Source organism: Labrus mixtus, chromosome 13 (genome assembly GCF_963584025.1).
Source record: "Labrus mixtus chromosome 13, fLabMix1.1, whole genome shotgun sequence".
Taxonomy (NCBI): domain Eukaryota; kingdom Metazoa; phylum Chordata; class Actinopteri; order Labriformes; family Labridae; genus Labrus; species Labrus mixtus.
This window is the reverse complement of record NC_083624.1, coordinates 4,703,140-4,730,632: the sequence shown is the minus strand read 5'-3', so window position 1 is coordinate 4,730,632 and position 27,493 is coordinate 4,703,140. Positions and strand designations below refer to the sequence as shown.

Sequence of the window (27,493 nt, the reverse complement as noted above, 5' to 3'; positions counted from 1 at the left end):
GTAGAGATGCCCCGGTTGTGAAAGTCGGGCCTTTTACTGATACTGATGTTTACAATAACTATTAAGCTAATAGTCCATTCTGATACTGATGTATTTGAATACTTCTATGTAGTTCTCAGTGTCTACTTTTAAAAGCAATGAGATTTGAAGTTAAACTCTCACGCAGTAAGTTGTATCAGTGAACGGCCAAAAACACTCTCTCCCACTTCCACACACTTAGCATCACCAACAAACTCAAATGTTTCCTGCTTTAGTTCCTCTTCTTCATATCTTTCGTGATCGAAGGGGGGAGACACATTAAACGGGACTGCCTGCCGTTGCCATGGTAAATCGGAATCAGTTGTGAAACCCAAAAATCAATAGTTGTTTTTTTTGCCATTAGGATGAAGTCAGTGAACAGGGCAATGATAATCCAATACCAGTGTTCCAACTGAAACATTGGTGCATCCTCACAGAGAAGTTTCTGTAGCTGCGGTGACATTGCCCTAAAAATGTGCTTTTTGGCTGTCCTCATCTTGGCTCTTTTAAGCCATAAATGACTTATTTGGAAGAAAAAGTTGAGGGAGTATTTTTTTCACACCTCATCCAGACTAAGAAGTGGCCCCTTGTATTTTTAAACAGATGGTTGCCATGCCCTCATGCATACCCTGTTTTCATTTGGGTGACCCTTAAACGGTGCCATAATTCACAAAATGAGGGTCATGCTGTGATGAAGAAGACTTGAGACCAACAGTTGAGACGAAGCTCAATGGGAAATTTGCTTTCTGGGGTCATAAATCAAGTGAGGAAAAAGGAACCATTTCTCAATAGACTTCTTTTTACAACTAGTGGTGTTGCCCCCTGCTGACACGAGGAAAAATGCACCTTTAAGGCTCATTCAAGTGCCTAAAAAACTATTTAAATTGTTTTATGCAGTGGATGCTTCCAAGTGTGCTTATGAGGTGAAATTATTGAACCAGCCTTTATAAGATAAACAAGCCTTGTGATCCTCATACCTCGAGTTTCGTTGTCAGATTTCTGCCAGTCAAGAATGACAAAAGACGGGCAGCCCTCCACAGTAACCACAGTAAGGTTGGAAGGAGGCACGCGGGGAGGACCGGTCACATTCTGATCAGCCCCCTCCTCATCAGGGAAGTAAGCGAGGGAGGAGGTGATGGAGCACGGCTCATCTGGCTTCTTATCAGTCTTGTAGATCACATGAGGAGCTGGGGGAAGGCACATTAAACACAGCAGTTATTCATAAATGGATGCTGTCATTTTGAATTGGTTGCTTAGTTAAATGCAGTATTTCAGTGTTACTAGGGAACCCACTGTGGAGATGTAAAACTGCCCTAAGGAGTCTTACCTACAAAGCGTTTCTTGCCCATGATGTCTACTTCAGATGCAGGCATCGGCCTGAATATGGAGGAATTTTCATTTATGTCAAAGCGGCTGCCTGAAAAGGAAACAGAAGCAAGTAGTTGGGTTTAGGATTATGTGCCAGCAGTCCCTGGCAGCTCTTTCTGTCCTCAATTTTACAGCTCTGGCCCAGGTCAACTGCATGCTAGCACCCAGCACCTGCTCTGGCTTGAATTCAGCGTCTTTGTCCATCTCCTAACATTATGAATATCTTTTTTTCTGTTACTACAAGACACACCTGCAAGCTGCATCACCAATATCTACTGATTATTACCATGTGCATGCATTGACGGAAGTCAAAAAAGCGTTTTCCGTTTTTTTCCTGGTCCATGATTAACTTAATTTTTCCAGCTGGTGTGAAGTTGTCATGACATGAAGTTGAGCCGTTGCTTTCCTCCAAAAATAGATTGAAAGTGTATTTATCGTACTGTTTACTGCAGGGGCGGAGGTGGTTGTCTGTTGTCTGCGCTCTTGCTTGGGTTTGGCTGTGACCAGAGGGAATGGTTTCAAGATGGACTCCTTTTCTCCTTGTTTCAGGTCCATGGGTTTATCTAAGGACAGAGCAGGAGGAGGAGAGATCAGCTCTTCACCCTCATCATCTGACTCACAGTCATGCACAGTTGCGATCCATCTGCTCTGGCCATCCTCACTGAGCAACTCAGTGGCCTGTTCCGTGCTGCGAGAAAGATCAGAATTTGCTTCTTGAGTCTTTAAAGGGAAAAAAAAGCCTTGCCAGAATACTTCTTCTGAGACCAGGGGTACGCAGATGCTCAGAAACGTGCGCAAACACATTCACTCAAACACTTTTTGCACATAAAGTACACTTAAAATCAAACAGAGTGAAGGGAGAGCGATAGAAACAGGTGACAAAGTGAACAAAGACTCAGGAAGTCCAGGAAAGAGCTTTTGCCACAAGACCAATGAGTTAAGCTGTATGTTAAGATGAACGCTGTTTTGTTAAGAAGTTAACACTTCTTATTCTATGAAAGCAATTTTCAAGTTCTAAGATCTTTTCTTTTGTTGGCATAGTATTGCTTCAGACTGCATGGAGCACAGAGCTGCACAGCAGAGACATTCTTGATGATGTGGAAATATGTGGGGCGTTAAAGTTAATTAAGTTTCATGTTGGACTAAAATCAAAAAATAAACAAGAGTGCGGACAAGGCAATAAGGATTGTGCTGAGAAAGGAAGCACAGGAAGCATAGCAAATGAGATGGACATTTTTTCACACAGAAGGAAAGAAAAACAAGTGTTTACATGGCAAGCCGGCCCTTTTTTTCTCAGATTTGTTAATCGTTTTGGTAAGATGCTAAAAGAAGACCTCAAGCTATGCTAATTCTCTCCGTTGCTGCTTAGTGTCATAATAACAATCCCATCCTTTGGCGTCCAATACCAATGCATTGTATCCCCACTGTCTTACTCAGGCATATGTCTGTGTCAACATCGATGAAAAGTTGCTAAATATATTTTAAATACTCTTTGACTACAATATATCAAAATGTTAGCCGAGTCGTTATTGACGTTAAAAGTTTTCTGCATCTAAGGAAAGGGATGAAGAAAAAAGTTTGAGAAACCACTGGCTTGAAAGTTTGGTCTCGCTCTCGTTATTGTGCGTAACTACAACATACAGGCATTAAGGTGCAGCAGTGCCAGTGGTCAGTGCAGCCATTGCTGTTCACTGTTCCTCACCATGGTCACTGGGTTTCCCCACCAGGTTGGGAGTCTTGTTGACAGGACTAGATGGACGCTGAACTGCAGAGAAATATGGGAAACAAGAGTCATTTTTTAATCAAAAACCACATTGAAACAGAGCAGGTGGTCAGTTCTAAGGAGGGGATAAAAACTGAAAACAAGTGTTGTTGGTTATTTTAATAATGCAATAGGGAAAAAGGAATGTCAAGTTTATAGGTTCAAAGACTGGGAGACATTAAGCAGAGAGAGGACTGCAGACTTGTACTGTGTTCTGAAAAATGAAAATAAAAACACAGGCTTAATACAAACAACAATAAAGCACATAAAAGCCAAGCAGATTGCATGTTAATTCTTTATGAAGTGCTGCCATAGACAACCACCACCGTCTATGACTAATGAAAACCATGACAGTGTTTAACAGCCTTGAAACCATTAAGTTGTGCTTTTAACCACTCACCCAAGATCCCCCAAAGAAAAACTCTGGAATTTTAAAATCCTTGTTGAATCTGAATCAGGAAATTAAGGGAGAAGGGCCAATATTTTGTAAATAGGATTTTGACCCCCTTCTGTGATAAACTAATTTGGACCAAATTCACTTTGACAACCAAGCATTTTACAAAATCCCTGAACCCTAGAGAAATTAAAGATCAAGCCAAGCCATCATAAGAAACTCAAATCAGTTTGACTCTAGACTTGTTTAATGAACACAAGGGACTGATTAGATTTAGTGAACTGGAGAAGTGATCACAAAGACTAACAAGGCTTCGCAATGAAAACACAATGGATACAGTGCAAGTTGTGAAACTCAGATGTGTTAACATGAAGGTTCTGCTACGATTTAGTGTGGTTAAAGAAGTGTATCCTCAAACCTTGTTATGATATCTTAGAGGAGGCTGAAAAGCTTTGGGAGGCTTGACACATGGAAATGTTGTACAGCTGAATTGTTTTGAGATCATCCATTTAACTGTAGTGATTCACCTCCAGAGCATCCACTCCCTTTGCCATTTGTCGTTTCTTATCTCAGAGATTCATCAAGGGGTCCTTCTGTCGACAACATTTTGTAATTTAGGGCCAAAACATGGCAGAAACATTTCTCCTGGATTTGTTTCCTCCCTGAAGCTGACCTCCTGCTGGTCGGCATAAATCAGTGATCTCTGGCATCTCCTCTGGCAAGAGAAAGGAGTTGATGCCAAACAAACGGAAACATCTGCCAACAAGTCACTGATTAACTCTAAAAATACGATCTAGGAGTACCTCCTTAACTAAATGCCTGTCTCAAGATATACTGTACAAATAACCAGGGATGTGCTACGACAGGAAAGCGCAACCTAATATTTGGTCATTCCTATGGAAACTAGTAGGGCTGCCTGACCCGATGTAGTTGAGTACTCGACGATTCGTTTGTCAGGGCCTCAGTCGACTACCACTCTCATAGTCGAGCACAAGGATAATTCCATTCCAGCTACTGTATATGGGGGGTGTTTAATGTCTAATTTAACATAGATGTGTCTGTTTTCTCCAAATAATTAATGACTCATAAATATCACCTTATTAATGCTTAATGCAGTTCTGAAAACCACTCATACTTTAAATCAATCAATCTTAGTGTGTGCATAAAGAAATCAGCCTGAAGTATTGATAGAAGCAACATATCCATGTTTAGAGAATTTCATTGGCTACAAGAGATTTCAGAAATTGGCACAGTTGCGTTCAATTGGTCCTCAGAACAGGGGGAGGCGCCTCCTTTTAAAAAAGGTTCTCATTGGCAGTTATACGCCGCCATCTAGTGTCATGAAAAGGCCAGCGGAATAGCGGAGGTTTTTAACAGTTCCGTGGATCGTTATGGATTTAACATGTTTGGATTAAATCTTTTACTGGATTTAAATGGTGGGGACTCAGTTTGGTGGATTATTATGATCAGGATAGTTCAGTATATCTTTAAATGCTAAGTTTTGTTTGTCGCTGGTCTGTGCCTGCTGTTTTGGTTATAAGTTCACTTTAATGCAGACTTAAAAAATGCAGAAAAACTATGTTCCATCATAGAATAAAAAGTTATTCCAAGATTAGAAGGCAAATAGTTTAACGATGTGGTTAAACTCAAATGACAATAAGGATCAATGAGCACAAAAAACAACAAAACTTTCGACTGTCTAAAGTTTTATACTATAGGTTTACACTGTCGGATGCAGTCACGGGTCGTGGGTGTATCATAATGCCATCCTAATTGGTTCATTTTTGGACTGATTTGTTAAATTAGTAAATTAGTATTTTCCATTATATTGACAAAGTGAATCCATTGCTTCTGGGGTCAGGACTGCACACTATGCCCACCTGACAGCTCATAAGAGTTACCTCATGCTTAACTGGGCAGGCACTGGGTTGTAATGTGATAAGATCTGAGGTCAACAACATCCATGTCAACTATGTGTCTACGATCTATATGATATGATCTGTTTGGAGTGCTACAGTTTCTACAGCGGGTGTTTTTGGTTTGCGGTCCATAATAAACCCTTCAAACGGCAGATCAAATCTCTCAAGTGCGAAAGTCCCAGACTCACATCTGTAATGTTAAACAGAAGCAGTGGTGTGAGCCCTGGTTGCGGTTGAAAACTATTTTTTGGAAAAATCGTAAAAGAAATAAATAAAAACACATGCAACAACAGGATATTTATTTATAGTCTAGGAAAATATTCCAACCTAAACTACATACTGGTGTCTCAAATCACTGCGGTCATTGTTGACTTAGACTCAAACTCGAGCATTGACTGCATTCGGAAGATGGAGAGGATGACTCTCCAACTCTCATTTATTGATAAAGACTGTTTTATTGTTTATGTGAAAACATTTTTTGTATGAAGCCCTGATGATTTCTTCAGTTTCGAGTGAAGGCTGGAACGTGTGTTCACCTCAATCCGACTACACAACTGACAGAGGTTTCGGTTTTTGCAACACATTTGTAGATGGACAGTGTCCTTGTTATACCTAAAGTCCACTATATAAAGAGCTTGTAATCCATTACAGTTATTGTAGAGAGTTATTGTAAACTGAGCTCTAAAAACTGTTGCAAACACGCTCTCAAAACAAAAACAAAGGCTACTATTTGGTTTAAGAAGTAATAATGTTTTGTGGGGTTATCACTTAGTGCATGGGGTCAGGAAGGTGAACTACACCTATGACTTTTAAGGTAACTGTCATTACCAGCTTTCTTCTTAGATGTATGTTCATGGTGGTAGGCAAAATGACTATTTCTGCCTTAGAGTTGCTTCAAGAGAACCTTGTGACTCCTTGAAGACCTCTGAAACTTTCCAAGTTTCCAGAAATAACACACACCAGCTGTGACATGGGACTGAAGCACAACCTCTCTTCACAACTCCAAACAACAAGGAGTGAGCACAGCGTCACCATTAATACATGTGGTCTAGACGTGGTTTGTATTACTGCTTAAGATGGATTTCATTACTCAAATTAACTGAGCCTGCTTGGCGGAACGGAAAAAATGTAACCCACCAAAAGAAGGGGAAAGACACATCCACCTTTTTGAGTACAAGAATGCTAAAGCTCTTCTTAAACTAATACAAACCACCTCGTGATTACAGTTCCATATGTGCAGGTGACTAAACAATATGAAGGTCTAGGTATTGCCAAATTAAGAATTCTCTAACGCTTCAGTCTCAGTCGAGGTTAAGTTGCAGGGATTTTTTTTTTAACAATGCAAATGCAAAAAGTCACACTGACAAACAAGTTCAAAATTATGAGAAGATTGTGGCAGAAGCAAAGATCAGTTTGGCCATGTGGGGTGGACACACCAGTGCCTCTTTGGTTAGTGAGTGAGGAACACTGAAAGGCAATTATCTTGGCTTGTCTTTACCAGGTTTCTCTCTTGGCCACACCGCAGGTTTAGCAAGAGCATTGCCCCTGTGATGCGCTCCACCGACTGCTGAAAGAAGAAAAAGGTCTATTATAAAATGTTTTGTGTCTTGTTACAAACAGCCAAACAAGAGGTCAAAAAAGGCTTTGTCTTTCTTACTCATTGTTTTCTTCAAGTCTAACATCAGTGGTAATAAAGCTGGAAATGTGTTTGTGTTTGTAACCTAGTTCGACAGATGTTCAGGATATACACATGGAATTGCTATGACTTCAAACCATATATTATATTGTTTGACATTTTAATTCTCTGCACTTCTGAAACTCTTTCCGGAATATGTGCTGCATTTGACGGAGATAGGGAGAGAGAGTGCGCTTGGCTGTGGTGGCTGTTCTGTCTGCACAGTGCTTGGCTTGGCATGGCTGGTGTAAAATGTGGTGTGTCCTGGCCAGTGCTGTGGCCAGACTTCCCACCCGGCCAGCGAGCGGGTCCGTAAATCATGTTAACGATCCCGACCCCAGAGACACCACTGCTGCTCGTGGTAAAGCTGTGAAATACACACCGCGCACATGTGGCAGAGCGGTGAGAACATATGGATGTTAAGAGGCAGTGTTTCCCCTAGGTTTATCAGTTGGGGGCCGCCCCTCCAAACAAAAGATGAGTTAAAGCAGAAGATTGGAAAAAGTCTGGTGGAAAGGAACAATTGTCCAAACATCTACTTCATACATTTAAGCAAAGATCTTGTTCTAAACCAAAAGACAGTTTGTTTGTCTTCAGTAGATGCACGGCTGCAGCAGGAACGTAAGAAGATGCTGAAAGGAGAGGATTACTGAAGGCAAGAGAGGATGAGAGAAAGGAAAGTGAGTAATCGATTACCACCAGGTGAGCTGGAGCTTTGAGAGGAGGTGAGTTTCTTGGATGGAGAAAATGGTCGGACACTTTTATGATTGGAATTTGGAGGAACCCCGCTGCGAGACTGAGTGCTGTTTCTTCCTGCTGGAGCAACTGATGAGCTAATAGGAGATTGAGGAACTTCTGCAATGGATGATTTGACGAAACCAGTACCTAGATCAGCAGAAAGGCAATTAATGAGTTTAGGGGAAATCAACGTTTGAGCATGACATCTTTACCTAGATGAAATCAATGAAAAGCACATTAGTGAAAACAATGAAGATTGGACAATGAATGAAATAGAGAGGCACAGATGAGAGACTGGAGAGCTAGCAAGACGGGACTGGTTGTAAGTGGGCACAGGTGAGGTGAGTGTGCTGGTCTGAAAATGGAGGCACACATAGAGAAAGAAACAATGAAGGGTGGGTTGTGTGGCGTGGTAGGATAGAGATGGTGATGAGGAAAGCAGTGATATCATCCAATGGTTGGAGGGACAACTGGGTTTCACGTGACTTTACGGAAGCAGAGATGGTGATGGGACAAACTTGTGGTGTTTACCCTGATTATTACTACCAGCCTTCTCTGTAGCCAGGGCAGGTCTTGGTAGAGGCTTGCCCTCTTCTGGTGGACTAGGAGCTGTATGAAAGAAAACTCACTATTTATCTATATACTATTATAATCAGATAGTACTGCATTTACATGATTATATTATTAACTTTTAAAGGGGGCATATCCTACCCTTATTTGTTGAAATGCAAGGAGATAATTGTTAGGTAATATCCTTGCAGGGTGGGTAAGGGTATTTGCTTTAATCAGGATATCCTTAAAAATATCTTACATCAGACAAAGCTGAACTATGACTAGGGCTGTCGCGGTAAAGAAATTCCCCATGCAGCGATGCAATAGACCTATCACACAATCCCTTTTTTTTTTATCTATTTAGCAAATTTTTTTGTGAATCAGTGGTTGACAACTTAACTTTAAACCTGTACAGTACGATTTGTCTTTAGAATATATGAAATAGAATACATTATGCAATAAGAGTGTGTGAAAGAGAGAGAGAGCAAGAGCTGACAGGCTGCACGGACATTAACATCATCCAGACCCCACTGAGCGCACACATTTATAAACTGTGTGAACGGATTTCCAATGCAAATTTCTGCACACAGTTTAGGAAACCTTCCCCGCAGATTAGAAATTTGTGAGCACTGATTTGCAAACCTTTGGTGCAGATTTGCAAACAGTTTTTAAGTTTTTTTCTTCCGTGCAACACAACAAAACTCCTATTTAAGCGTTGACGTGGCGACTCTGTTATCACAGCAGGTGAGCCTTTTGTGGGGAGTCTTGTTATCAAGACACAAACAAAACCACAAGAGTAGAATCACTTCACCATCAGTGAGAGAGAGAGAGATGGGAGATGCCAGTTTTGACATTAAGTAAGTACTAATCCTGTCATTATGTATTCTGTAGCCAAATCGTACTAAACAGGTTTTAAAAACGCCTTGTGCTTTTTTAGTAGGCAAAAGGCCAAGGAGGATATAATTCTTGCCGTGACGGTGCTTTGTTTCAACACCAGGATCAAAGATCAAATAAATAAAAGTCACAATTTAAAAAATAACTTGTGGCCAAGATACTATTTGTTATGTGAGACCAAAAATGTTATGCATTTGCTTGTTCATAGGGATCTTTTTGTCGCACATTTTACAAATTGCTTCATCTAAATTAGCTGGTTTTCCTTTTTCATTTGGCTAAAGGCCGAACTGTTCCTGAAGTGCAAAATTATTTTCGGTTTAGGTACCAGTGCAGTTACCATTGTTTCCGTCTGAACATGATGAGGGGTGAGGTGACTTCACGTGCAGTCGTCACAGTGGCCTCACATGCTCCGAAGTTGACTTGTAATATCATGGTAATTCATTTTTGTGGTTACCGCGACAGCCCTAACTTTTCTTAGAATACCAAATATAATATAATTTAAATGTAACTCAAATGCCCCTTTTAAAGTGAAATTTTAGATGAGGTCTCAATACTTGATGTGTGGATTGCGGATGGCAAAAGGTAGGGTCTTTACCCGTAGCAACAGCCTGCCTTGGTGTGACGTTGGAGGTATCAGAGTAGCTCCTGGACTGAGTCTCAAACTGAAGCCCTGGTTGAGATTGTTGTTGGGACCTAGATGTAGGGTGTGGCTTGGGTAGAGGATCAAGTTGGGACTTAGACTGAGCCTTTGGTGGAGGTAGAGGCTTAAGAAGATGTTTAGAATGAGGTGCAGGTTGGGTTTGGGTCTTTATAGGATATTGTGATTGTGGCAACTGTTTATTATTTGTGTGAGTTTGTTTGACCCTCGTTTGGTTCTTTGGTTGACAATGTGGTTGAAGCTTTTGTTTATTTAGTTGAGGTGATGGTTGAGGCTTGGATTGGCTCTTCGGGTTAGGCTGTGTTTTAGGCTTAGTTTTGTCCCAGGTTTGAAGGTTTTTTTTGGGCTTGGGATGCTTCTTTGACTGCTGCTTAGTTGTTCCTTCAGTCACAGGTCTTCTTTTTAGTTGAGGCTGTGGGTTAATCTTTGGTTGAGATTGTGTGTTGATTTGAGGCTGAACTGTGGAGTAAGATTTTGGTTGATGTTGGGGTTTGACATTAATCTTCAGTAGTGCTGGTTGGGTCTGAGGTATGTGCTGAAGTGTTGGTTGAGGTGTCAGTGGGTGTGTCATGATTGTGGGATGGGTTATTGTTTGAACCCTAGCCGGGGTCATGGTCTTAGCATGTGGTTGTGTTTGAAAATGGACCTGATGTTTTAGCTGGAGTTTTGGTTGAAGTTTGTGTTCAGTCGGGAGCCGCGTTGTAGTTTTAGGCTTTGATTGCAAATAGGGTTTTGTGTGAGCTGCTGAAGTAGAAAGGGTATGGAGATTGGGATGAGGTGTTTGATGGGTCTTTGGTTTGATCTGCGGTTTGTGGTGGGAGGTTTGTTGAGGATGTGGTTGTGATACGGTATGTGGTATGGTTTGGGATGTTGTGTGGGGTTTTGGTTTGATCGGGAGAACAGATTTGGATGCTGGAGGGGGTTGTGATTGAGGAATGTGTCGTAACATGAGTTGAGTTGTTGCTTGGGGTTTGGACTGGGGTATGGACTTGGATGTTGGTTGGGGTTTTGGCTTGGTCGGATTTATGGGCATGGATTCTGGTTGTGATTGGGTTTGCATTATCGGTTGGGATGTTGGTTGGAGTTTTGGCTTGATCTGGGTTATGGGCTTGGAGATTGGATGGCGTTTTGGTTGTGGTTGGGTCTGTAGAATGGGTTGGGATGTTGGTTGGGGGTTTGGCCTGGTCTGGGGTATGGGACTGGAGCCTGGGTGGAGTTTTGGTTGGGGTTGAGTTTGTAGTATGGGTTGGGATGTTTGTTGGGTATTCCGCTTGATCTGGGGTATGGGCTTGGTGGCTGGATGGAATTTTGGTTGTGGTTGGGTCTGTAGAGTGGGTTGGAATGCTGGTTTGGGATGCAGCTCTGCTATAGGATTGGAAGCTGGTTTGATTTGTGGTCGGGGTTGGGTGTCAGGTGTCTTCTGGAATGTTGGTTGTGAATCTGGTTTTGTCTGAGGTCTGGACTGGGATGTTTGTTCAGGTTGCATTTTTGGTTGGGTATGGGGTATGGACTGTGATGTTTGTGAAGGATGTTGTTGAGGCTTGGTCGTGGCCCAGTTCTTAATTTGAGCCTTAGGGGTTTGGGGCTGTGATTGTGGAAGATGTGGATGCTCTGGCTGAAGCTGAGGGTTTGGTTGAGTTTCTGGATTCTCCACATTTTCCTGGGGGGCTGGCAAGGGAGCTAACGGGATTTCCAGGGAAGGAGGAAAAAGAGATCTGGAGTGGTCTCCTCCTGTTGGATTTTGTGAGAGAGAGAAAATATGGGAGTGAAGCCACAACAGTGTGGTGTTATATTATTTCAGGTATCATTTTCAGGATGCAGGATTTCTTTACGAAATAAAACAAAATAGTATTATAGTTTCTAGAATATGATGAAAGTAACGGCCAACTTCCACCAGATGCGTGTCTGGTCTGTCTCCGCTCCGGTCTGACAGCGGAGGTGATAGGTTTTCATTTTACTCAGTGTGTGTGCTTCCACTGGGTCCGCTGCGCTGCGTCTCAGCTCCGTCTGAGCTCAGGCCAGTCTGGTGCCCTCCGCAGCAGATACGTAGGTTTCTATTTTTGCCGGAGCCCGCTGCATCAATTTAGCACCGAAAAGAACAAGCGGGACGGGAAGTCAGACACTGATACAACATTAAAACAGCCGGTAAATTTTCAAAATAAAACACTCTGTTTTTACGGTTCAGAAAAATTACTGTTTGTGTGTTTGTTTATGTGTTTATAGAGTTTTATACCACATTCATCGTATTATCTCGCACTGTCACTAGTTAGTTTGTTAAATTATCGTGGGAAATCCTTTATGCTCTCCGTGCACAGCCGGTGGATGTTGACGGACGAGGGTGCACCGAGCCAAAACGGACCGGAGCGGACACGCAATGCACACGTATCTGGTGGAAGTTTGGTGTCAGACATAAAAGCAGCCAGGGAACAGCTGACATTTAGAGCCGATGAAGTGCCAACAGCTTTTGGCCTGAGAACTCACAGAGCTAATCTGGACTAAAGCAAAAGTTACACAATAGCTTCTGCCTGGCACTTGTCTCCAATTTCAAAGGAAGACAGACCATATGGAGGTCTTTGCAGTGTAACAGCCGTGTTACTACAGACAGACACAGCTACCAGGTCCAGGATGCCTGAGAGCGAAGGCCACTGAAATCCATTTGCTGTGCCTTTAAGAAGCTATGACACATTAGAGATTGAAAGTTGCTGGTTGATTGTTTTCTGTGGCCTTTCTATGGACCAAATTAAATTGATTGTTCAATCTGATCAAAAGTTATCCTCAGTGAAACAGAATAAAAGAGACAGGAAATAGGAAGTCGGAGAAAGGGAGAGTGACATTTATTTACTGTAGCGTTGTTCTGTAAGAAGTAAGACCACCTGCAAATAAAAAAGAAATTATAAATGTTTACTGAGGGGACATAAAAGAAGAAGAAAGGTAGAACATGAAAATTCTGCTTGGGTTCCTGCTGGAGAGAATTACATTTTTGGTTCATGCAGTTTGTTCATGCAGACTTCACACCAGTGCCTGTACTGCATTGAAAGCAAAAGTCTAAGCTTTGTGATGAGCTAAAATAGAGAGAAAAAGACATTATTGCAAACTGAGTAGTGAAGGGTATGATGTATTAATATACTGTGTATGCACTGTTCCCAAACTCAGTTGCAATATTGTGTCATTTACATGACACAGCCAGATACAGGGACAGTTTGATACAGCGTCTTTTTGAGATATGAAATGAAGGTTTTCACTGAGCAATTTGCAGGATTTATGAATCCTTCCAAGATTAGTCACTTTGCTAAAATGCCATGCAGCTAAGGCCACCTATCTTACTGTCACTACAACCCAATCAGCTGACACCATGGGCTTCCTCTGGAAAGTCTAGCTTCTGTACTGACACAGAGCATGCTGCTCTTGCTCATGCAGCTCGTTACAAGGACATTGTGAAGCACTGACAGCATCTCAGTTATTGAAGGCCAAGTTTATGACTGCATACTGCCACAGTAAGAGCCATGAAGCTTTTTTATAAACTAACCGTGATTGTCTTTTTTACCGATAGGCAGTGTGGTGACCACAGGTAGTTTGGGTCCAGGGGTTGACAGAGATTCCTGCCTAGTAGTTGTGGTTGGAGCTGAGAAATATAGTGTGCATTAGAAGACCAGGAGACACGTTTTAATTGTATATGTCCTGTGAAATGAACAAAAAAACCTGCTGAACAATAAAGAGGAGCCAAGATCTGCAGGATAGCAATAGAGAAGTCATGTAGAATAAGTCAGGAGTAAGGACAAGAGTTTTTGTCTGACTTCTTAATCCAGTTTTAGGTCAGAAATTGAATTACCAAGAGTTGTCTTTGGGGATATTTCCCTGATGAGTGTTACTCTGCTCTTGGTCCTGTTATGGGGAACTGACAAGAACATAGGAGGAAAGATTTAAGTCAGAGTCACACAGTAAACAAGTTCATAATATGCTGAAAAAAAGTGTCATGTTAAGGAATAATCTTCTTGCAAACTAAAGTAACTGTAAAATAATTCTGGCTTCAATCCCAGTACAAATAACTGGTATCTCAGGCTGTTTGACCTCATGGAAGCTGCGGACACGAGCTGTAAACACAGCAATAACAAGACCTTAATATGGAATGGGGAAGACATGTTATTATACCCCTGCGGGTAATATTCATTCTTTTTAGCCTGTTTTGGATCACCAACTGACAAAGGTAACATCTGGTACTTTAACTTCTATAATATGTTAGCCAGCTAGTCGTTAACTTATTCTGCCTGTTGTAAATTGCACGGTTAGTAGTGTACTTTGTTTGTTTTGGAGCTAAGCCAATGAAATAAGCAAAAACATGGGCTGGGTGATGTTCTAGCTGCTGGTAGAAGTGTTCTGTTCAGAGGTCAAAGTAGACTAAGTTCCTTCAGTAGAGCTAGAATGGATGTAAGATTGATTAAAGTATGTTTTGTATATTGGCCAAGAGCTGTGTACACTAACAAATTTCATTGTCATGCTATGCAACTACATAGAATTGTTACACTAGTGCCCTGATTTTCATGTCTACCCGTGAGTTAAATATATTCAACTTCAGCAACAAATTTGACAGCCAATCAGCATTAACAGAAGATGATAACGCCAGGAATTGAGGAGAAAGTAATCATTGCAGTCTTGAGCTTCTGTAGCAGTAAAATGTAGATTTTTTTAACAGAGATAGAGCTTAACAATGACCATCCACTTTTACGGTAGCTCTGGTTCCGGAAGTAAATTTCCCCAATCAAATCCTCCCTTGATTTTTCACAAATCTTTATATCAAGAGATTGGGGCCTTTAACCAAAACAACCAGCTACCCCAATACTCGTGACTATAGTACATTTGTTTCGGCACCAAAACGGCATTAAAAAACCGAAGAAAAGGCACAAGATGTGTACACCAAGTTATCTAGCATAACGGCAGTTACCACAACCGTAGCTAGAGGCCATGTTGTGCTTTTGGTGTGTACACAGCTTAAGAGACTCGATTGCTATTGTAAATGGGGTCTCCTGGGATTCATTTAAGGGGCAGCATGTAGATGTACGCAGTCTATCCAAAAACCTGGGGGTCATTTGGAACTAAATTTTCAGGTTTCCAATGCAAAATATGTGAACATAGGAGCAGATAATTAATGCTCGTAAGTGGTCAGCTAAAGAAGTTTCTAGTGTCACTTGGAGTAGATTCTCCTTATGCCAAAACCTTAATGTAATTTGCTTCAAAATCATTTCTGATTAACCTTTTTTAGGGGTTTTTGGGTAACATTGTGTCTATTGATACTGATTGGAAATTCTTTTCCATCTCCATCATGGTCAAAGTTTGAAAACATCTGAACCATACTTGAGACCTGCAATAAACTATCAAAGAAAAAATTCTGAATTTTAAAAAAACTCAACAAAGTGAAGTCCCTTCAGCAAAACAATAAATCAAAGTTTTAGTGAAAATTCTTCCAGTTATGAGTCTTAAATGTGGGGTCAATGGGAAGGTTCAAACAGACATTGCTCAGCAGTGATAAATCATAGTACATAAAAAAAAATTCTGCTGATGTATTGAAAAGGGTCCAGTGGGTTTGACCAAAAGCAACAAACCTCTATTGGCTTACCATGACGAGGAGCAAAGGGGAAATGGAGTTGATCTGGCGTTAGCGGCTTCTAAAGGGCAGAGGGAAAAAAACAAGGACATTTATTGGTCATAGTCTTTCCTATTATAACAACATAGTCAGTATAAGCATATGAACTCAATCTCATCTCTTTCTCTGCGGCTTTCTCTGTGTTTCATAATGCGTAGACCCCTCTACTCTATTGGTGAAATCCCTGGCGAAAAGCTTGTTATTCAAGGTTTCTGTCGGTTAGGGGAGGGCTGTGTCAGATTCTCTGCAGCTGTGATGTTTTACGAGAACAGAGCTGGAAGCATGTGAAACATAACCCCTGCACTGTCGGTAAATCAGTGCCACCCTTCTCCTCTAAACTCATTTCAACATCATCATCATCATCGTCATCATCATCCCTCTATCTCCCTATTTGTCCCCCGTATTTTGTTCCACTCCAAAAGTTAGCTAGCTATAGACTGCTCTGTTGGCTTGGCCGGTCCTGGCTGACTGGTGCTGTTTCCATTCTGCAGTTGGATGGAAAATGAATGAGGCAAACAACCCAGAGAATTGTACAAGCTCAACAAAGTACACACCATGGACTCTAAAGCATGTGGTCACTTCCAAATATACACCCTGTTCCCAAAAATATTTATTCTGAAGAGAAGTGTACCTGTGCAGTCTAAGTGCTTCACTTCAGTCTCAAGTTTATGACAGATTTAATTTGGCAAATTCAACTTGTATCACAAAGCAGTAAAAAAGACACAAATGGAAAGACATTTAGAAAAAGGACTTCATAATATTAGTAGAATGGGCTGCATATGTTTTGATAATAATTTCATTTAGTCCTATACATACCACAGGGGGGACTGGACGGTTAAAGATTTTCCTGATGGCCTTCTCTAGAAATGTGACACAAGAAAATCAAATCAGGACAGAGGAATACAATGAAAGTGAATGGACTTTATGAAACACTATTACAAGCTTGTTAAGATGCATTTTATTTTTAAAAAAATGTAAAGGGAAAGTTTTTCAGTTGTGAAATAATACAAGCTTCCACTAGATGTTTTTGATCAAGCAGGACTGTATCTCCTAAACATCCCAATTCTGACACTGTTAGTGCATGTCTCTTCCATTCTCTCTCTTTCCTTACAAAGTTGTCCTAATGTCTAATAAAGGCCAAAAAGCCCTAAAAAATAACAACACTGCCACATTTGTCCACATGTCAATACACGACAATCCATCCATTGCATCACACTTACCCTCTATGCCCCCTGAGCTTATGTTGTGGATGACTGGTTTGCTCCACACTCCAGTGCCATCTTTAGAGTTGGGCTGAACACCAAACTCATAGACTGCGTTAGGCTTCAGATGGTCAATGACGGTGTCACTAGTTGGGCAGGTCTGATAGTTCCACTTCCTGTTCCTCTCACGATAACGCACCGTGTAGTGTCTGAGCCAAAGACAGAAAAACTGAACTTGATAAACATTCATAAGCTATGGTCAACAGGGTACCCCGTGCACAGCCTGAACACGCTCCCAGGTGCTCACGGCTGCAGGATCAAATCATGAAAAAACAATCAGACAGGCAACTTTACTATATTTTTATTGTGCGCAAACAGCGCGTTTCACCTGTAGCTTCTTCAGGTTCGCCCAGCACAAAACATGATAAACATCCAATTCTGTTTTTCAAGAAAAACAAAAAGTGAATATAGAAATTCAAATGGTGAAAAGTCAATGAATTTGCCTTTTTGTCTCAAAGACATATTGTCACCCTATTCCGACTAATTTACTGGTGGAAATTTAAATTAAGATTGACATGTCTAAAGGTAAAACACTAAGCAAAGTTAGCAATTTACTTAAAGAGCCCATATTCTGCCCTTTTTGGGGTTCGTATATTTAATCTATGTTCCTACTTTTGTACATTCACAATAGCTAAAGTCCGAAAAAAGTGTCTGTTTTCATGTACTGCTCCTCCTTGCTCCCTCTCCGCTCTGAGTCCGTCAGCTACGCTCTGCTGAGCCCCCACTGTTCGACCCCACGTGGGCCAAGTCTGCTCTGATTGGTCTGCCGATCCACTCTGTCGTTATTGGTCAGTTGCTCAGCACGCGTCTCGGAAATTTCAACATAAATTTGGGCTTAGAGCCAATGGGCTTAGATCAGTGATCTCACACTGACAATGACGTCGGACTGACACATTTTTATCGAGGGGGGCTAGAACCGAGCGTTACATGCAGCTAATGCTACAGCTAACAGGAGGACGTAGGAGAAGCCGCGTTTCCACGGACTTTGAATTTTTGCACATAGATGTGCCTAAACATGCACAGGACACTTGGAGAACACACTAAAGAGCATATAAAACCAGAAAAAGCAGAATATGGGACCTTTAACACAGACAAACACTTTTCAAAACCATATTGTGTGTAGACGATTTAACTGCCAACTAGAGAGGGTGATGACGTTTAATAATTTAGTCTACTAACCACGCACATCCCTAAGCTGTAGACATTTAAACCCTTTTAAGGAGCACTCACAGCTAATGTCAAGGAAGTGCTGCTAATTATTTCAGGATACCATAAACCCAGTTTTCCTTTCAATCAGTATTCAATATTCATTACACCAATGCTGACAAAGTTGTCCTTTACGGAAAAAATAGCAAATTGTCCATCTGAAATTTTTCTGACGGGCAGGAAACATCATCCTGATGATGTGAAAATACTCCTCGCATTAAAGGGCTGATGGCTTTGTAACTTTATTCAGAACATAAAACTATGCTTGACAAAAGAGGAGATTTGTTTCAAAATGCAGGTATAGAGTTTCTCATCAAAAGTTTTCAGAATGGGTTTGTGCCGCATGATGTAAGGGTGGACTCCTGCTCAGTAACCTGAGAGACTCATGTGAATCATTTACTGTTAACGCAGTTTTACCCGAGTCGGTGCCCAAACCGACATGTGTTTGTGTGTTCAACAGTGTGTGAGTCACCTATCCTTCCACCATCTGTTTCTACGCTCATCTAAACTATGTTACAACCACTTACATGAAATCAAAAGGCTTTTATTGAAATCTTAATGCTTTGGTACTGTTTTTCAAAGTTTGAAACCAGCTGTTTCTCTGTAGGATATACTCAGCTGCTGAGCCTAAACACAGTGTATGATAAAGGATAGCGAGTATGTGTTTGCTTGTGTGGAAGATTACCCATCCTCAAGACAGTCCTTCATGACATTGCCTTCATAGGGGGTTTTCAGCAGGGTCCCCCAGGACAGGAGGACTGAAGTTGGCGTTACCGACCCAATGACTAAGTGCAGTGGCTTCTCCAGTTCCACTTTACCTGAAAAGAAAATAACATTGTACTTTCACTTTCTTAAATCTATGTTTACTATGTGACCTTCATGATAAACGCATTACCTGTGCAGTGCTTTTTCACGTCGTTGGTTGGGATGGGCTGGACAGCTATAAGGTACTTGGGCTCAGCATCTAAAAAGAGAAGAGAATTCACAAGACGCACACATTATAGTCACCAGGATTACAACCATTTTTTTTTTTTTTTACGACAGCTGTTTTCAAGCGTCTGCTTTTTGGATTTCGGACATCACAGTCTTTTATTTTTGAAGCATGAGGGTTTTTATTTTATTTTTATAACTCGTACATAAACTCCCACTGGCTATCACCAAATTTCATTAAGCTTGTAATTAATTTCTGTAAATAAATAATTGCATAAAAGTACATGATGTCATCTTTCATCTCAGTTTTCACCTCCGAAGTGACTAGCGGGACTGTAAACATGCAAGGGGCTTAAAAACAGGGTCTCAGCCCAGATAATTCGGAACAATTTGTTTGTATGGACATCCCCTGGCTACACCGAAAGCCCTAAGCTTAGGTAACACCCAACAGACTGCTAGCACCACCCAAACGGTACTTCACCTCAAAATTCTGTTCGGGTTTTTGCCTTAATATAGTTGAATGTGTGGCTTAAAAAAATATTTAAACTCTCTTAAAAGATACCATGAATGTGGACATGGGCTAACCTGCCTTAAACCTTAAGTGTCTTTTGCAGACTTGCAGTTTTTGGCACTTCCACCTTGGCTTCATTTTCCAGCCCCAGAGGTTGCTGCTTGGGAAGAACAAACTAAGGATTTATAGATCCCCAGAGCTCGAACATCTTTCTCTTTTTACCATGACTAAAAAGGTTAAAATGCAATTCACATGTGCATCATAGGAGACACAGCAGATGTTTTTCACCTCTCAAAAGAAACTTTAAAAACATACGTATCAAAAGCCTTACCGAACTCTGTCTCATATAGCTGTCCGTTCTCAGGCAGCTGAATAAACTGTTTGGAGAACATGCTGCTGCCGTAGCCGAGGATGTAGCCCTCGAGCTTGGTGTCGGAGTTGGGACGCAAAAACTTCATCACGATGGTGTCTCCTGTGGCGTTGATACGGACTTTCATGTTCTGACGTCTCACTGGGGAGGCAAAAGAGGACACATTTGTTCCAATGGAAAGTTTACCATGTTATATACGTACCATATTCTCTGCTTCCCGTTTGTGTCACCAGTATCAGAGAGTTATGTAAAAGTCATTATTTGTACAACCTTGACTTTTCCAATCCAAAACTTCGACTCCCCATAGCCTCACAGGTGCATGAAAGGGATGCATGTAGTCACAGATGTTGCTGGTTTTTAAAACCTGCTGAGTTGTAAGTTCTACTGAAAACTAATAATGGAGATTATATTCAAGGTGAACATTGCATGAAGAAGTATTTCATATTTTGAGTGCCTTTTAACTGTATCTGCCACTTAAAGCATCATAAACACCCTATATTATATAATATAATATATTAAATGTGGTGTTAGTGGGTTCAGAAAAAGCTTCTGAAATGTAAATTATGTTTCTATAAGTTTAAATCTGTGAGCATGAGTTATTAAAACCTTAGCAAGGCAACAAAAGCTTGTGTTGAGAAGAAAAGGATGTGATATCATGCTGGCACACAAATGACATCTTAGCACATTGACGTCACTTTACAAGAACCCTCACATTTTCTTCCAGAGCTGACTTCTACACAAAACAGTCCTAATCAGTAGAGCCAGGGAACAGACCTCAGAAAACATCAGGCATCAATGGGCGTGTAAGAATAAAGCAAAGCCAAGACAGCTTGTTTATTACTGGTCAAAGCAGGCATAAACAACTTGACTTAGTTTGAGGTCAGAGACTGCACAGAAAGCACCAGCAGAGTACTCGAGTCCAAACTTAACCACTCAACCATTAAAAAAATGTATGTGCTCATGACCAACTCACATTTGAAATAATTGGTGACAGCATTGAAAGGTGGATCAGTAGATTTCTATCTTTTAGTCTTATTACATTCAGGCACAAATTCTAAAAATCTGTATTTTTTTACATACCAGCTTTGCAAAATTGCATCTCAATCTCTTTAGTATATCATTTCCACAACAATGTGTGCCAATGACTATTGCTGAAATAAAGTTGTCACTTTCCAAAGCTAGCTTATTATAATGGTGTACTTTGTTTAACATTTCATATTAAGTGAAGTCATAAGCAATCTTAGGACTTTTTTTTTTGTTATTCATCACTTGCTTTCACCATGTTGCTGCTTGCCAAGAAATGCGCATGCTAACAATTATCCAATTTGTAGCAGGCATGCTAGTCTAAATCTGAAATTTTAGCTGAATTTTTGCAACTCTACCAGAAGCGTGACTTATGACTGACAGCTGGCCTTTGCACATGTAAAACAATAAATAACCACACCAATGCAGCCGAGGATGATAAATGGTGAGCACAAAGAACTTTCTGGTAACAGACAGAAAGACAGGTTTGTCATCTTGAGACTGTTTTCATTATATTGAAGTTATTTTTTTTAACCAGGGTTTGAGTGTTTTGAAATCAAGTTATATTTAGGGTAAATGTGTTAATTGAATTAAATCTCTATTAACTTGGATTTAATCATATTCCTCTGTGAAAAACTCAAATGAGTCTTTTGGGAGGTCAAACTTCCAATTCTCATAGTCAACAAGGCAAGGGATTATGCTTTGTGCTGCACTTTATTTCAACAGCACATGTCCTTGGTTAATATTTCAGCATCAAATGATATAATGGAAAATAATGGAATTTTGCTTGAGGATAAATGCCAACAGCTTCAAGATGCCAAATCAGACACTGAAAGCAAGAGGGGGAAGCCCTGGATAAGAAAAAATACCCCCACACTCTTCCAGCTATGTGTTTTCTATCAAAACTGCATTTGTTTTGATTTTCCCATCAATATTTCTGATAAACAAAAGTGAGATTGGCTCAGGGTGAGAGGGGCTCGGAGTGTATTAAACATTAGGAAACTTCTGGTGGTTGTGCTTTTAAACTCAAGTACAAGCAATCCCTGGCCCAGTCCTGCAACACTCAGTCATAAGTCATTTTGGCCAACACTGGGACTGTAAAAACTTATCAGTTTTTCCAGAGAACAATGAATAAAGCGACAGGAATTGATCCTCCGTCATAACATTGATCTACGACAGTTCAAAGGAAAACTGCTTAGCCATACAGTCATGTTGTGTGTGTGTGCTTGCCTGGTGATTTACAACCTTACCAAAGGGAATGTAACTAAAGTTTAATTAAATCCATAATCCTGCCTTAAATAATCATGAATGCATCACTTAACAGGCCTACCAGAGAGAAACAGAGCCGATTGTTTGAGTTTACATTTCTTTTTAACATAAAGTGGAATACATAAGGAAACAAAAAACAAGCTTATGACACTGACTTTAAGGTATGGCTGTGGATCAATGGGTCGTCCACTTATCACAAGGCTGGCATATACATTTCAGAAGTGTCATACAGCAAGACACCAAACCACAAGTTGCTCTCCACTGTGTTGGTCACAGGTTCTGGAGACAGTTCTTCAAATGTCATTCCCATTCTTGATGCGAGTGACGATGTTTTGTATAATATCCTGTAACCCTCATTGTTACAATGAATCCCTTTTCAATCTAAACATCATGACATAGGCGAGCTTTCTTCCCTCGGGCTGAGAATTTAGCAACCATAACAGTGCGAGTAAATCCATCTTTGTGCTCGAAGTTAGCCAGTAAACAAATCTGATCACGCAATAAACAATGCCACAGCATTCAATAAACATCTAACCAGATTTCCCATCCTTTTCTCTTTTTTGTTTTGTTTTGCCTTATATGGCACACAATTAGTAACGACATCAATCTGGAAGCTCGGTCTTGGCAGTCGCCGCCAGTAACAGATGATCCTCAGGGTGTGGGAGTAGGGTTAATGGGGTTGTCAGGTTGACACACTTGTTTTTGCTCTCAGCTTCTGAGCAACATGATATGTTTATGTGTGCTTGAAAACAAATCTTAAAGCGCGGATCTGTACAGTATTGAGTAGTTCTGGCATGAGCACGTCCTGATTTACTGTCTAAACGATATAAAAACAGATTTCCAGCACTGGCAGCGGTCTTGTGCTCAACTGTTCTCGGTTCAGATGACGAGGAGGGTTGTAAGAGAACACGGGTCATAATAAGACTTCGCATCAACTTACATGGGAACTTTTTTTTTATCTATAAAGCGGAGCCTTCAAAAAGGTAGGACGAAAAGGTTTGTTTTTGTTTTTTAGGAAGAAATGAAAGATAACTTTTCTTCCTTTTCCTGGAGGACTATGTTTGAGTCCTGATGGATGGAAGGAATATAGAATAATGAAGCCACGTCCATTTGTCTGGTTTTGAGTAGCTGGACCTCACAGCTGAGCCCTGCAGATTGTAAATCCCCCTGACTAAATGAGGGTATCAACTCCCATTTACTGGTATGACATCTAGCTCTAAAAAAACACCCATGTATCTCACAACGTCACGTCCATACTATCAATCAAACTGCCAGCAAATGACGCCCTTCCATCCACACACACACACACACAAACACACATGATATCCCTCCTCCTGTGAATGACTAGTGTGTGATTTCATGCAGCTCTGACATGTTTCAGCCTCTCTGGTTTCTGCTCTGAAAAGAGGAGAGGTGGAGAGGTGGAGAGGAGTCTTGGCTTCCCACACAGCGGAGACACAGACAGATGTTTTATGGCCCCTTTGTGAAAAAAGTCACCTTCATTTAAGGCAATGAAGTGTGAAAATGTCTCCGAGCCCTCGCGCCAGACAGAGCAGAGAGGGTTTGAAATCATTTAGCTGGCGAGTAAAGGGCAGTCGAGCTGACCTATATTAGCTCTAATATTTCAAGCCTGCAAATTGCTGAAACCCAGCCCTCGGAACCCTTTTTGATCGCAGTTCTCTCTGGAAAATCACATCTCTCGGGTTCTTAAGAATCCTCACCTCGAGGTCCAGCACGGCCAAGCTGCGCCTGGGATTATACTCCTGGCCCTTGCTGGTCTCCCTCTGCTCTCACACTATATATCTCCCCTGTCAGGATTTACGGAGCAACAGCTGTTTTCTCTTCCCCTGTGGCGCTGCTCCATCCCATCCTTCTCCTCCTTCACTCAATCACTGCTGTCCTATATGTGTCAGCATTAACCTGATACTCTTTCAGCATCCTTAAGTTCTCCAAATCTATCTGTTTGGTCCTCTAATTTCCCATCTCCTGCCATATTTCCATCCGTATTTATCTGTTCATGAGATGTGCCCATATTTTGTTTGGCAGTTTCCAGCCATGTATTGTCCCTATGAGGGGAAGTGATGACTTATTTCCCATATTACAAAAAGTGAAACTCTTTCAGATATAGGATCTTTTGTTGTACACATACTCTGCCCTTTTCTAAGTAGTGGAAACATATGTGGTAGAGGAAACTGGAATTAAAAGCCTTGTGAGATTCAGACCAACTAACAGTGGATGCACCTGTCATCTCCAAGTGTTTTATTCTACAATATCTATGAAACGGTCAACAAACACTACTCACTGGCATTGCATACAATGAGTCATTCTTAAAACCAGCAGCTTGATCCAAGATGAACAGAGATACAGACGTTACACTCTCCACCCAAAGTAAAAAAACACACACACACACACACACACACAGCCCCTTTCATCTGGCTCCCAAAGCTGCACATTGAGATTTGTTTGCAAAGCCAAACTCAGCAAGCAAGTTACGCAGTGGAATTAGCTTTATTCACAGTGTAACCACCCCAGTTACCTCTCCATAACAAATCCAGGCTGCAAAACCTCGCTTTACTTCGACTACATCAAAGTCTTCAAAAGCCACCCATATCTAACATGCAACAAGAGCACGACTGCAAAGAGTAGAGACGGGGATGAAAAGCCAGAGGTCAGTGTGTGGCAGTGCATTTGTGTGCGCGTTAGTTTGTGCACCGACCCCGCAGTGAGATAATGAGGCAGGAAACGTTTGTGGAAAGTTTTCTGTTCACGAGACTCCTAATCAGACAGAGTGCTTTCCTTGAAGGCACGTTGGAAAAGAAAACACTCCATGTAGGGAGTGAGACGGGTGAGAGCTGTGAAACTGGTTATCTTCAAACAAGCGACATCCACCTCCTAATAGTGACTTTGTTTGTGAATGCTCATATAGTGCAAATGATGCTGTGACATTGAAGAAACACTGCACAGTGTGTGTTTGCACTGGCTAGGACTGTATTTGTGTAGTTTAAAAAAAAAACTTTTTCCTGAAGAAGGGAATTGAAAATAATGACCCGAATTATAAACTCATCAGATCGTCTGCTTGGTGGGCACAGTTCCAGGAAAGTCGTCCCATCCACATGTCCACACGTCTAACCCTTGACCCCCAAACCTGGAAACACTTTCACTTAAAACCTCTCAGCGGCAACTGACACTTTCACGGTGTCTGCTCACCTCATTTCAGGGAAACGTGGATCAAACAAACCAGTTGTAAAAAAATCAAGGTAATTTGAAAGCCTGACAGGTAGCTCAAGAGGCTCCCCCCTTTGGGTTCAGCAGCATTGTGCAGGTATTAGAAATCAGTATGTGGTGTGTCATGTTAAATCCCTTAGTGTGGGAGGTGTGTGCATGATATGTAGTGTGCTCTATTGTATCAGGAGCAAATAAGCTTCAACAACTCTAAACATATAAGAGCTGGAAAGAGTCTTTTAACTGCAATTTACGGTACAATTATGGCACATTGCTCTTGAAAGACACCAGCAATTCGAGTTAACTCTACTCCTCATGAGTGCCACAACAAGGGGGTACAGAGAGCTTTGTTTTCTCTGCATAGAAAACAAGTCTGTGACAAACACTTACACCTTTTATTAAAGTCAAACGTTGTGGTCAGGGGTTTGCAATTAATAAATATTCTTTGGAAAAGCAGCCAGCACCGTAAGCTTTTCCTTTCCCAGGATATTTAAACAAATGAATAGGGCTGTCAGCATCATTCACAATTAATGCATTCTTTTTTTTATCGCATTAATTGCATGCTATTTTGTCCCTTCAGGCATCTACTGTAGGTAAAACCAGGAGCTTGATCCAAGATGATAGGTAAGCCTGCAAAACGTCTTCCTGTAGTCACAGTCATGGAAAGGAACGACCCTGCTGCACCTTTGAATGTCTCATTTTACTTTAAAAAAAAAAAAACTCCCAGACAGCTCAAGTCAAAATGAATATCCACCTTGTGACATCAAACACTTCACTTTTTTACGGTTCCCTTTAGCTGTTTTGGTGATTTTTTTTTTTAACTGTAACGTTTCTTTTTCTGTAGTTAAGTTAATATAACCTTCTATCTACAGGAAGTTCCTTGTTTTATTTCAAAATAAATGCAGGTTTGTATCCAAACAGGAAGTAGAGTGCCCTCAGTCTTAAGACAGTACAAAAATTAAAAAGCAAAACTATCATTAATCACCATTAACTATTATTTATTCATCAAAAATGTAAATGTTTTGACAGCCCTACCAATTAAGGTTTTTGCTGAAACTTAAACTCCCCCTTCACCCTAGTTTTGTTATAATGGTACAAATGATATCATGTGGCATCCATCACTCAGAATACTTTGCAGAAGATGGTTATCGTAAAAAAATATGTGACACATTGTCTTTCAAAGCATATCCCAGCATGCATTTGAAATACATTTCTGAAAAGCCATCAGTGGATCACAGCACCAACACAGAGCAAATATAACACTAATGATCAATTTCAACTGGACTGGACACCCATGTGCAAAGATGGTCATATTTAGCCAACATCACTCAACATGCAATAACTCTGGTTCATGCATAACCTTACCTCTGCTCCTGCGGGGCGTTGATGGGCCAGAGAGGGCAATCCCAAAGATGAAGACAATGAGGAGAAGGACTAGAAAGCTGTGTGAGCGTTGCTGCATCCCCATCATCAATTCTGTTCAGAGTCTCAGGTGTAATCTGAATGAGCAGGAGTGTGATGAAGAAATAAGAGGCTATCACTCAGCAATGATTGAGTTAAATCTATGAAAAGTTTAAGCTTGGTGTGTGCTGCAGCTGCAAGGTTCAGGATCTGAAATGCTTCTGGAGTGGCTGGACTACTTCTCTGAGCTAGTGGCTCTCAGGACTAGTGCAGCTCACTGGACTGGACTTGTGGATGCTCCTGCACCATCTATACCTCTGTTATGGAGGGAGGGGACAGACAGAACCGAACACACCCACACCCATTACCCTCCCCCCATCTCTCCCTTTCTCTGGCTTCACCTCACACTCTTTTTCTCTGGAAAAGGAATGAAAGTTTTCTCAAAGCTTCCTGCCCCCTCTTTGTCTGTTTTTCTGTTTTCTTTTTTTTTCTCTCTCTGCTTTGTCTGGTGTGGTCCCAGCGATCCTTTTTTCCATCTGCGGAGGCCTTTTGACACTTTTCATTGTTCTCATAGTCCTTCTCTATATCCCTCTTTTTTCTGTCTCATTTTCTTAGCTCGTCTAACATTGTAGTATGATTTCATGCACTCTAGGGATCAGAGTCTTAATATTCTGCATATGACA

General features: G+C 41.1%; 1 protein-coding gene across 11 annotated transcripts in view; it reads right to left on the bottom strand.

The window, feature by feature from the left end:
• The window catches only part of LOC132986699 (target of Nesh-SH3), a 31,853-nt gene extending 4,748 nt beyond the window's left edge, over positions 1-27,105 (bottom strand). Inside the window, exons 1-17 of one of the 11 annotated variants that reach the window (XM_061053264.1) lie at positions 26,775-27,105; positions 19,857-20,036; positions 18,980-19,048; positions 18,770-18,902; positions 16,837-17,027; positions 16,433-16,476; positions 15,590-15,638; positions 13,808-13,873; positions 13,505-13,600; positions 9,916-11,709; positions 8,406-8,483; positions 7,833-8,021; positions 6,960-7,028; positions 3,089-3,151; positions 1,827-1,949; positions 1,346-1,435; positions 996-1,205 (exon numbers count right to left, since the gene is read on the bottom strand). In XM_061053264.1, coding sequence (XP_060909247.1) covers positions 996-1,205; positions 1,346-1,435; positions 1,827-1,949; positions 3,089-3,151; positions 6,960-7,028; positions 7,833-8,021; positions 8,406-8,483; positions 9,916-11,709; positions 13,505-13,600; positions 13,808-13,873; positions 15,590-15,638; positions 16,433-16,476; positions 16,837-17,027; positions 18,770-18,902; positions 18,980-19,048; positions 19,857-20,036; positions 26,775-26,880 — 3,550 coding nt within the window. In that variant the 5' untranslated portion in view covers positions 26,881-27,105. The remainder of the gene's footprint in view (positions 1-995; positions 1,206-1,345; positions 1,436-1,826; positions 1,950-3,088; positions 3,152-6,959; positions 7,029-7,832; positions 8,022-8,405; positions 8,484-9,915; positions 11,710-13,504; positions 13,601-13,807; positions 13,874-15,589; positions 15,639-16,432; positions 16,477-16,836; positions 17,028-18,769; positions 18,903-18,979; positions 19,049-19,856; positions 20,037-26,774) is intronic. The other 10 variants (XM_061053265.1, XM_061053266.1, XM_061053267.1 and 7 more) reach the window with 10 other exon arrangements.
• Positions 27,106-27,493: the final 388 nt, after the last annotated feature.